This window comes from Pogoniulus pusillus, chromosome 30, assembly GCF_015220805.1.
Source record: "Pogoniulus pusillus isolate bPogPus1 chromosome 30, bPogPus1.pri, whole genome shotgun sequence".
NCBI classification, from domain to species: Eukaryota; Metazoa; Chordata; class Aves; order Piciformes; family Lybiidae; genus Pogoniulus; species Pogoniulus pusillus.
The window spans coordinates 17,339,672-17,352,018 of NC_087293.1; the positions used below are offsets into that span (position 1 = coordinate 17,339,672).

At 44.4% G+C, this 12,347-nt stretch overlaps 1 protein-coding gene across 2 annotated transcripts in view; it reads right to left on the minus strand.

Annotated features, from left to right (window-relative positions):
* The window catches only part of SPECC1L (sperm antigen with calponin homology and coiled-coil domains 1 like), a 65,115-nt gene that overhangs the window by 49,247 nt on the left and 3,521 nt on the right, over positions 1-12,347 (minus strand). For both annotated transcript variants that reach the window (XM_064168124.1, XM_064168125.1), the window contains exon 2: positions 1,599-1,788. In XM_064168124.1, the coding sequence (XP_064024194.1) occupies positions 1,599-1,751 (153 nt within the window). In that variant the 5' untranslated portion in view covers positions 1,752-1,788. The remainder of the gene's footprint in view (positions 1-1,598; positions 1,789-12,347) is intronic.

Below are 12,347 nucleotides of genomic sequence, written 5' to 3' on the forward strand. Positions count from 1 at the left end.
ACTTCTTTCAAGTCAGTAAGCACACATGTGAGTTGCCACTATCAATAAGTCAAAAAAATATAAGTAACTAACTTTGTTGTCTAAGAATGGAGCACTCAAAGACAAGATTCATCATTATCAAGTCACAGAGTTGGCAAAACAGCAGCTCAGCCAGTAAAAGACATCCAACTGCGTGAGTAAGCCTGGCTGCAGTGCAGAGTTGAGATAAATCTTAGTAATTAAGAGAAAAAGAAATCAAACATACAGTTATCAGAAGTTCTAATCCTACACCCAAACACAGCCACAAATGTCACTAATGTCAGTAAAACGGTGAAAGCACTTTGGGTCAAATTTCTTCAATGCTAGAGCACCCTCTTATCTGACTGAGAAGCGTGACATAAGAAACTTAAGTAAACTATAAAGGACTTTTGTTTCCACATTCTTTGAGAGCCTTCTAGAAGTATAAAATAAGTAGTGTCAGCAAGTATCAAAAGACTGAAAGCCTGCAAGATATGTTGGGCAGCAGAGGAAAGGGCAGGGTGGGGGCACACCAGGAGACAAATCCAGCTGAAACCTGGCTTGCAAGATCACCAGCAGAAGCATGAACCATTCTTCCAGAACAGAAAGGCAAGAAGAGAGAGAACACCACATATTCTGACCTCACTCACTCTGCATGACAACTACAGAGAGACCTCACCCTTTACCAGTCTGTATTTTCAGGTCTGTCTTTGCCAGTTATTGCCATGGGCTGCCTGGCTCCCCGCAGGTGACGGTGCTCAGCTCCCAGCTGCAGACACCAACCCTTTCCATGCTCTGCTCATTTGCTCCCGGGCAGCAGCAGCAGTGCCACAGCTCTGCACACTGAGCTGCAGAAAGGCCAAAGGAGGTGGGCCAGCCATGTGGCCATGCCAGGAGAGGGAGGCAGACCAGGCAGGCTCATACCACCCACCCAGCTCAGGCGCATTCTCTGCCAGGTGAGAACTCCACAGCAGCACACCTTGCTATGCCTTCTTTTTCTGGCTGTTGAGAACCATACGCTCCTGAATCTACTGCCCTGCTTTGCTAATGTGAGAGGAAACCTCTACCTTTGAACTTGCTCTACAAGCAAGAATCAACTTGTGAAATTTCAGCTCAAGCAGTGCTTCACACAGCAATGGCCACTAGAAGAATGCAGCTGCAGTGACCTGGCACGGATCACTGCTAGCAGCAAGTTTCTCATGTTAGATACCTCATTAGCTCTTCTTTTAGCAGAATTAGTAAATAACTCTTATCAAATCCCATTAGTCACCAACACACCATTCAAGCGTAACACATGACACTACTAATAACAGTCACCAGAAAGCAGCTTCCACACTCTGCACCTCTTGCAGAGCAGCCAAGTTCTGCAAAGGTTGTTGCTCTCCATCATGCCACACATTACAATATGAAAAACAGAGCACAAATGCCACACAGGTCCTGCCACTTTGCCCAGTGCTGTGCAAGTAGACCAACTCCCTCCAGTTACCCACACAACAAACCTCTAGCCTAAGTTGCATTAAAAGTAAGACTTAAAAAATGACTCCTTCTAAAGTTTCACTGTAAAAAAGTACAAACAAACAGAACATTCTATTGGTTGTTACCTTCAAAAGAGATGCTGATGTCCCGGTTTTGGAGAGTTTTGTTACTGCAGACACTGAGGAGCCGTTCTCTGGTTTGGCTTTTTCAGTTGTTTGAGTTTTATTTACTCCAGGCACTTTGGGCACCGAGCCAACACTCCTGCTTGCTTTCTTCATTCTGGGCTGTCTGTTTATGATGCATTTACAAACAAATCTGCAAGCAGAAAGCAAGCATTTTAAATACAAAATAGAAAGGAAAAGCAACCTCTCTTTCTCTAGTGCTCTCTTTGAGCCCAGAACAGCAGCAAAGACAAATTAGAGGCAAAGAGAATGCATGTGACTGACCAATGGGGTTTGCTTTTCTAAAAGGAATTATTACCAAGAAATAAGTGCTCCCTACAGCTCCACTCCAAATTATTTCAGGGTTTTTTTCAATTCTCCTTCCACAAATGGCACTGACCCGAGGACATTTTCTAAGTGACCCACAGTGCTGAGTTCACTGGTTAGCTAGCCGAAAAAGGGCTTATTAGGGCAGCAACTCTGACTGTGGGAAGGAAAACACTATGGGAGTATTCAGGCAACAGCCTGACTACCAACACTGTGTCTGAGAAAACACTACCACCAGCTTGGCAACTAAAGTGCTGAGAAAGGGACAGCAGCTGTAGGGGAAAAAGGTATTTTATAAAAATTAAAAGTAGTTGGAAAACTCAGATTCCCTGAAACCAGCTATTACTAACAATCACATTAATAAACACAGCAGACTTTACAAACTTTAATACCAGTCACATGAGGATTATATCCAGGAAGAAAACAGAAGTAACCCACCACACTCCACGGCCCAGGCAGGACACCGCAGCACCTTTACCTCACCTTCAAGCTCTCTCAAACTTGATAGATTAGGAAGAGGAAATTTCCACTGCCCTTTCAGTCTCACAGAATCTGGGTGGAAGTAAGTGATCAGGTTAATCTAAGCCAAATACTCTGTGGCTGATTAGACACATGAAACACATCTATTTGGTTCCACCTCTTAAAAAGTGAAACATTTCAAAAGCAGAAGTAGCAGACTAGTCATTGGGTGTATAACACATGTTACAAACCCAGAGTGATCACTACTAATTCCTTTCAGCTAACAAAACTACCACTGTACCCTTACACACACTCCTTCCTCCCCATCACCACCTGGGCTTCACACAAGCATATCTCATTATCAGTTAAACTCTAGGAGCTTTGCCTCTTCAGACCCTTAAGTGCTGTTAAAAGAAGCAATAGGAAGTTTCATTTTAAGACACTGCAAGTATTTGTTTATAGCTTCCAGATTCCCTTTAGCTCTGAAAGCTGGCATGAACAGACACAGAAAATGTTGTTTGCTGTTGCAGTTTCATCATCAGAATGTCAAAAATGCACCGGTCCTGCCACGCAGCTACTGGCAATCCAAACACCTTCAGAGGAGATGAAATAACTGAGAGATAACTGGAAATGAGACACTCCTCAGAAAACCAAAACCCAAACCAGAAGAGCCCCATGATGATATGTTTGCTGTACACACACCACTTGAAGCGCTGCAACTGTCTGCTAGATTCCAGAAGCAAATGCTGATGTTTACAGGTAGGACCACGCTGCCACACTTCTATTCCTTGCCTTTTTCATGTTTATCAGTTGAACATTTTCTTGTGCTTTTGATCTTACTCACTGAAAACCCAAACTGCAAAGACCAAAGAGGACAGAGCTGTTCAGTGAAACTGGCATTATTCTGAGTGATGTTGTCCGGACTACATGAAAGCTGTGCATGGAGTGCTCAAGAGCTAACAAACCACTTTGCTGGGAAGCTGACTGGGCTAAAAAAATCAGACTTCAGCAACAAAGCCAGTTAATCTGAGCCATGGGTCTTTTAACAGCTCGTTCAGCTAGCAAGGCAGCGCCCTAGCGAAGGTTATTGTATAGGGTTAACACTCCTGGGGGAGTGACCCTGAACCTGACCCTAGGGGTCTTGGCCCCTCCTCAGGGGTGGGCCACACTCCAGGTGATGGTTAGCCCACTCCCCCCACTTCCTGTGGTATAAAAGACAGGAGTTCTCCTGTCTCTTCCTCTTTTCGCCCTCTTGCTCACTACCTGCGTTCATGACCGCACACACACACTGATACTGTATACCAGCCACGAGGCAGAGACACCATCACACTACTCGGGTTGTATCCATCCCTGTTTTGTATTTTGCTGTTTTCCCTTCCTCATCCTTTGTAAACTCCCCTACCTCCAATCCTTTTTTTCTAAGTTATTGTTAAACTTTTCCTTTTTAACTTCCAAATCGAGTGAGATTGATTTATTGGGGTGTCCCTACCTTTTATCTCTCTCCCTGTCTTTTGGGGAAAGGAGGGGGAGGAGGGGAGGACACTCTATAAACTCTATAAATCCTATAAATTGTCATTGGGTCTACCAAATTTATAAGAGTCTCTGGGAACTTGCATTTGAACCCAAGACAGTTATGCTACTGGCAACGCTGTGACTGTCATGCCAGGACACAGCTCGACAGCCCTGTCTGGCAATCTCCATAAAGCAGTAGGTCCAGCTGGCCTGCAACCAGCAACAGCCACTTGCAGGAGACATTTATCAACTCTACAGAGCATGCTCATCAAGCCTGCAGACCTTAGAAGGCGCCAGGTACTGACTGCACACACCATCTTCCCATGCACAGCGAAAGGTCTGGGATCCTCTTATTCATGCAGGCAACACAGCAACATAAGCCACCCACCTACAGTCTCAGTAACAAACAGGGCTAACACAGCTTTCACAGCACAAACCACAGGCACCAACAAACACATCACAGAGGCCATGGGTGACAAAAGGCTGGGTGAAGTCAAGTGTTTCTCATCCATAATGGACTTGCAAAAAATACATGGTTTACAATGTTTCCTTAAAATATACACCAGTATCTGCTTCAGGAACAGCAAAGTGATGTAAGGTAAACTAAACAGAGTAACTAAGAATAATCCACATTTCATCACAGCACTGTTTCACAACATCCCTAAGTTTGGCATCAAAACCACAGTTTCTGAGAGGAAGAAGCACCCTTCCAAAAACTTCAAATACACTTACAAGGCAGGGAAGGGTCTTCCTGTTTTCCTTTTAGAGAAGCAAAGATCTAGTATACCTACCTTCTGCTGAAATAATCTTATGTGATTGTAGTTGAAAAACTGAGCAAAAGATACAAATGAGTTCAATTTAGCTTAAAACAAAGGGCAAGATGCTAATTGGCATTACGGGTTCTAAAAGGAGCTCCTCACTCAGGCTCCTAGGGTGAATTTGTGACCTCTCGGTCCCCTCATCTCTCCTCCTGCCTTCTCCAGGAAGGAAAAGGAGGATGAGGTTTCAGCACTTAAAACAGAAGACATCAACATTGTTAAATTTTAAGTGGAAAAGAAAAAAAAAGTTTCACCCAGCCTCTGAAAGGCAAATGTGGCAGATAGAAGCTACCTCTAAGCTTCCAAGGAACATCACATTCCTTAGGAAGACACACTACTGGGAACCAAAAATACATTTGTCTCTGCCCAACACAACACTGAAATAAGGAACAAAACATGCATTAGCCAAATGAAGGTTTCTGAAGATGGACACAGAGGACTAAGAATTCAAACAAAACCTAAAGTATTTGTTCACCACTGCTGTAAAACGCAAATACTGCATCTGAAATTGTAGTTTACATTTCACCCTAGGGAGAAAGACAGAACTACTGAAGACTTCCTTTTCCTTTACACACTCCTTCTCCCAAGAAAGAAAGGGAGTAAAAAGTAGAAGCTCAACACAAAAATGTTTAACTCCATGAGACAGCCATGGAGGTTCTATCACAATACAGTCATCCATCAACAGACACAAGACGTTACTGGAAAACTTCTGATTAATGTTCACACTACATTATCAGCTACAAAATTAATCAGGGTGGAACAGAGCCAAAACAAGCCCCAAATATCAGATAGAAAGACAGCATTCCTAAACGAAAATGTAACTATTTGCTCTAACCTGTACCCCTTCCCCGCCGTCTCTCTTTCCACAGCACACATAGCACAGGAAGCCAAAGGGAACGGTGCTGGGGAGCAGGCTCTCCTTGCTCCGGTGGAGGCATGTGGAACCAGTCCTGCATTTTATACCAGCTGCAAATGCAGCTCCATAAATAATAATTTTAAAGTGTTTTGCCCAATAGCATGGCTCTGCTCTTTGCTGTAAACTGATAGGATACATCCACCCAGCCAACACAAAATGCTTTCAGGGTTACTCTGACGCACTCTTTAGTAACCTGAAAACTGAAGGGGTGTGAGTATGATTTAGTAATGTGATTATTCCAATCTCACTCCTTATTTCATATGCTCACTTATGCTGGTATCGCTGTCACTACAGTAAGGCTCGATTAGAAGAGTACAAAACACAGTGCGAGAGAGGGTCAAGCAGCAATGATGTTAAGTCTTCTGCCTTTGGCTTAAAACACAAAGCTATCAAGAGGTATTAAGCAGCTTCAGCTATTAAAATTCTGTGGATTGTTAAGAAAATAGTAAGTAATCTTGGAATCACCTTTTCAGATTTCCAGAGAAATAGGACCAAGTGATCTTCTAAATCTGGAGATAACAAGCATTGCTGAAACATCAAATACCCAAGATGCAGAGGAAAACAGAAACGTTCACATCCAAGGGCAACAGAGTCAGTACACTTTCACTCTCTATTTGTACAAATTCTTTGGGGTTTATATATTTAGGCTGACAACCTTTGCCCAAATAATTGGAGAGTGACATTTTCAGGTCACTTGCATGGTCCCAAAAGGCAGAACTGTGAAGAACAGATTATGAAATCCAAGCTCTCCAGCTCCCTGTAAAGCAGATTCAGATCTTCCCCAGGTCTCTGCAGGCAAGCACAGCCCAGTCACCCGGGCTATGATATAAGGTCCACACCGAGACAGAGTTGTCTACATTTATCATGTCCATAGCTCAAACTTTCAGCCTGCAAGCTGCACAAGCACTCCAAAAACTCTATCTTTTGCTTCATAATTCCACAAATACAATCCATTAATCACTGGCAGCCCAGGGCAAGCAATGCATTTGTGTTATTGCTCAGCATCAAGACATCAGATTTAGTGACATTAACACCTCCTGATGCTAGAGGGTTAAGTTACCAAGGACAACAGGAAACTCTATGGAATCATGCAAGGCCTTTATGAAACCAAAGGGACGATAAAAAGAGCAAATAAAATTAAATGTAGGCAAACAAAAAGCATTTTATCTATTGGGGAAAAGCAACCTCAGGTTCATATATATATATATATATGTAAGTATGTACGTACTCTCAACTCATCAGCACTGTTCAGCAAGACTTCAGTGTTTTGATTTAGAGCTTCATTATACTACCAGCACAGTGCTTGGAACAAGGGAAAAAAAAAAGAGGCAAAGCAATTCCAGGAACTGCTACAGAAAGGAACAGAGAAGCAACCATAAAACACAAATACTGCATTCAACAAATCATTTCTTTTGCCCTTCTGCCCATACTTTCAGTGGCATATGCAGTTCTGGTCTCTCAACCTCAAACCCCTGATTTCTTACAAACCCAAAAAAGATGCAGCAAGAGGCCAAAATAAGATCAAAGGTATATAATAAAGGGGCTAAAGCAAGATCAAAGCTGTATAATAGCTCCCATGAGGCATCTCACAGGGAATGTGACAAAAGCACAGCAAATCTTGAATGGCAGTGAGAAGACAGACTGGAACTGTCAATCATCTCTTGCAGAACTGCATCCAGGGACCAACACAGCAAGTCAGAGCCAGGTTCAAAATAAGAAAAATGAGTCATATTTTTAATGCAGACTGGTGCACAAATCACAAGTGGAAGGGGAGACTGGACATCATACACAAGGAAGAGAAATTCTCTAATGGATGCTCAACAGCTGAGCACAATGGGCTCCGAAACCCCCTCTGAGCCAAACATAATTGCAGGGCGGGAAAGGAGTCAGGGTGCAAGGGAAGACTTTGGTTTCGATTCTTCCTCCTGAGGCACCTGCTCACAGCCAGGGCTAAACTCTGAGCACCGGGTGAGGTGGATCCCAGTTGCAGTCAGGGCAGAGTCTGCTACACTGTCATGCCACGAGGGAAGTACAGAGACGAGAGTGACCTGCGAGGGCTGCGATTCTGGAGCAACTGCCGCCGGCAGTTATTTAGAGGACTGTTACTTACTGTCTTCAGACTCTCCAAGGGCCTTGGCAGTTTTCCGTTGCCAATTGGGGAACTACAAATACGGGAGCTCTACCTTTAAGTAATGTTATCCATCACTGCTTTTAAGCCCCATTTGCAACTGCCACTTCTTTTTTAAATAGAAGAGAGGCAAACCGAGAGCTTTGGCCCAGAATTGGCCGTTACACACCTACATTTGTCTGCTCCTTCTTTGGAGAAAACTTCGAGCTGGAGCTGCTGTGAGCAATGCGTAGCCGTTGCAATGCTCGACATTCCAGACAAGTGACAGGAACATTTACTGAACTCCTAAACTTACCAACTGTGCTCTAAAAGCCTTTTCATAACAAAATTAAATAATGTAGTCTTGTTTTCAAGCTCCTACTTTAAACAGTCGCTATTTCAAAGCACTGCTGAGGAAAGGAAAAACAATCGTTCATCATCTGAGCCCAGCTGATTCCTCCTGGCCTGGGCCATCTGCTCCACAGCCGAGGGGAACAGGCTCCATAACTCAGTCTCAGCATCAACCTCTACTGACTGCACCTTCAGAAGCTTGGAGAGGGGAGGGGTGTTGTTAACGACCAGACCAAAGACTGGTATACCAGCCTCACTGGTATCCAGCCTAGAGCTGACTAAAAGAATATTCCAAGTGCCCCGTGCAGCCCCTTCACCACAGCTGCTCACACTAGAGATGTGAAGCCCACCTCCACGGCTGCTGCACAGCTTTCCCTTCACTGCTCTCCACTGCACACCTAGTGACACTTATCCTCACACCTGCAGGCAGCCTGCAGTGCCAGCTCAGAGAAACCCCAATCGTGAGAGAGGTGACATAAGAAGGGATACAATCTGTAGGCTGTATGACAAACATGGAGACAATAAAAACTGGGTTTGGCTCCCTTTTTCTGTCCCTTTGGTAAATTTCACAGCTGCAGTCATTACAGACAGATGATGTAATACATAGCTGCTCCCTGCACAGTAATTATCTCGGATTGTAAAGGCTCAAACACAACAGAACTATCAACCTTCTCTGGAACCCCCTTAGGTTTATATTCCAGCAGCACACAACCAACACTGTAGCTTTTCTAGGCAAACACAACAAAACAAAAAACAACCAACCAAACCCCAAAATCTTAACCCAACAAATTCCCCAGCCAAAGCAGTGGCCAGCTTCAGCGATAAGGGCAGCCAGACCAAAACATCTTACATCAGACCTTCAGTTCCTGCAAACCCCCAAATGCCCCAGTCCTCCTTCCACCATGGTTATGATGACAAATCTGCTCTTACTACCTGCTGACTAACCTGTTCTGCACTTAAGACTTACTACTGCCTGGATTTCTGGAACTGGGAGGTAATTGGGTGCTCACCATGTCCACTTCACCACCAACCTGGTCTGGCAACATTCCTGAAGGCACTTCACCAAAAAACATGAGACCTGGAGGAGCTTACAACAATACATCCCCCTCCAGGACCTTCCCAGCCCTCAGGTGCCTATGGCTCTGGATTCCCAGCCCCAGAAGGACTCTTCTGGTCTCAGCCATACCAAGGGAACAGCCTGGATGAAAAAAAACTATCCACAAACCATCTTTGCTATGGCTGGGGAAGGCAAAGACCTGCTGAAGATTGTTTAAACTAGTCATGAAGATAATTGTACCCTGTCACCATGAGAGGCTGTCCCTCCCCTTCCTCAGTCCTCTCCCTTCTTTCAGTTCTAGAGATCATAGCTCATTTTTGATGAGTTGGTATTTCAGTCAGATCAAGCCTGCTCTGACTCACCTTGTAATTGTTAGATACTATGCAAGGGAAGCAGCGGGACTGGGAACAAGGAAGGCTCACCTGAGATGGTGTAGCCCCAGACTGAATTCAGTCTTAAGTTATTGTGCACTCACAGCAGCCCTGATTTCAAGGAACTTATTGCCACTAAACCACCACTACCACTTTCCAAACCACGTGGTAAGAGAGCTGCTGTGAGAGGTGACCTCTGTTTTCTTCAGCAATCCACACAAACCAGGGCATTGATCACTGCAGCAGGGCTGAAGATTGGCTATCTATGGGATGGAATTCTGTGCTCCAACTCACAGCTTCCTTTATCTCCAAGATCTGTCAGCAGCTCACTCATCACTTAATTTAAAATCCTTCAGGCTTGGCAGACAGAGAAGAGATGGAACTGTATGCAAATCTTTCCTAAACATCCCAGTATTGCTAGAGGAGCAGCATTTACCCACTCCAGTGGGAGCCAAGGACACACATACATTTGACTTGCACAGGTGAAAAGACCTTGGGACAGGAGGGAGAGTCTCCCACCTACAGCCATGATTTTTATCCCTGCCAAAGGATAAAAGATCAGGTACTCTTTCTCTTCCACATTTGGATTCCAAGCTTTCTAGGAAACAGCAAATCACTAAGCAGCTAATGGTGTCCTTGTTTCCTTGAGCAGTTTGGGTGCTGGAGCAATGCAGGACTCTGCATGTGACGGAGACTGGGAAAGCACTAAAAGCCCAGGATGAGTGTGGCATCCCCAAGTGCTGTGACTGCCGAGGTGGTGAGACCACCACGGAACACCAAGTGCCCAACACTTCAGCACTTTCCACTGTGAAACACTTTTATGGCACTTCCTTGAGGAACTCCTAGACCTTCAAGTTTAGTGCAGAGCCTTTGCTGTTTGGCTGAAGGTCAGAAGTAGTTTTCCCATTCTTTCCTGAGAAATGTAATCTTTCTACTGAGGAAGCCTACGCTGAAGTACTTACAGGGTTTTTGCTTTCAAATATCCTTTACTCACAACCTACATAAGTGATAGGCAGTGCAATTTTCTTCTGTAGAGAAATACTGTTTATATTCTTCATGTATCAGAAACATTGCAGAAATCTGTCAAGAAGTTCTTACAATGCATTTTCATGCACCAAGTCCACTTCTGCATATGAAAGGCAAGTAGAGCAAAATCTCATCCGCACACTCGGAACTACAATCTTTACAGCGTTTGCAATATTTCTCCTGAGTTAGCTTCCACAGAATTTACAGTGCTTGCCATGAAAGTGTTGCCCATCAGACACAGAGAGCTAAAACAGAAAAACAACTAGGTAGAAAGTTGAAAATATCAGCATAGGGAAGATCAGACCTTGAAAGCATGATGTAGAGCTTAGGGGCAGAGGAGACAAACAGCAGCTTGCGTTTCCTTGTGACAACTGATGCACAAACACAACAAATCAATTCTTGCCACTATCGATAAGCTTTTGGGGCTGCAAATCTAGATAACTTTCTAGTGAAGAAACAAAAGGAAGACAGGAAGTTGCCAATCACCATAGATTTGTAAAAAGAAAGTGGTCCAAAGAGAAGGTCCAAGCCCCTGTGTTTTTAGCCCACATGAAGGGAGTGCTGGTAGCACCACGGCAGCACAAGCCACAGGATCTCCAGCAGCTTCCCCCTCCTTTCCGTCAGCCTCGGTGTGTACCTGGCAGTACTAACTGCAGCTGGAAGATGAAGAAGGCAAGTGACCTTTGGAGAAGAACATGACAGCACTCTCAAATGGCTGCCCAGAGAGGTGGTGGGCTCTCCTTCTCTGGAGACATTCAGAACCTGCCTGGATGTGTTCCTGTGTGACCTGTTCTGGGTGATCCTGCTCGGGCAGGGGGGTTGGTCTGGTCCCTTCCAGCCCCTGACATTCTGTGACTCTGTAATTTGTCCATCTGAAGTAGGTGAGCACAGATGAAAAGTAGCTTTGCACGATTCTGTCACTGCCAGGAAAGAAAGCCCTTTTTTGTCACAGAAATAAATACAAGCAAAACTAAAACTTCAAGTAAGCAGAGCTCCTCTGTCAGACTTGTGGTAGGAACCATGCCTACAAAGAACAGTTTTAATTCGTTCTCTTTTCCTCCAGAAAAGCCCATATTCCTTCAGGGACTTGGAAGGAAATACCTGCCACTAACTATATGCAATGCTGGTTACCTCTTAGGGAAAAGTGAATGGAAACAGGCAAGACTGCTGCTTGCAAAGGGAGATTTTTCACTGCAAAGCAGATACGACTTCAAATACATACCCATTACCAATGCTCAGTCAGTTAGCTTGCAGAAGAACAGAAACTTTAAGCTCAGTACAAGTTGGTAACTCAGTAAAAAGGCACAAGTCCTGTAGCTAAGGAGAGAAAGTGAAGCTCGTCCATGTCAGTTAAGACTTGTCAATATGAACATCGTCCACACTTTGGCACTGAAGAGGGAAACACAATGAAGAAGCCTCTCCAGACCAACCCTCACACAGCAGGGAAATTCTGCAGCCCAAGCTTCAGGAAGGCTCCATCTGCCAAAGCCACTGTGTGCTTTTAATTAAGAAGGTATACAGAAATGTAGTAAGAACATAGAAAGTTTCAGGGAGAGTTAAGAATGCCCAGCCCTTGGTCAAGCTTTCCACCCACCCCAAATGCACATCCCATAGGAAATCATGATTCACTGCATGTACCTGTGCAGAACACGTATCCTACACTGCCTCCATGACCAAAGTCAAGGATATGTTTCCAGCATCAGAGGAAAGTCTGCTTTCAGGCTGATGTCATCGACTACATCACTCAATGACTTCAATACTACCTTTAT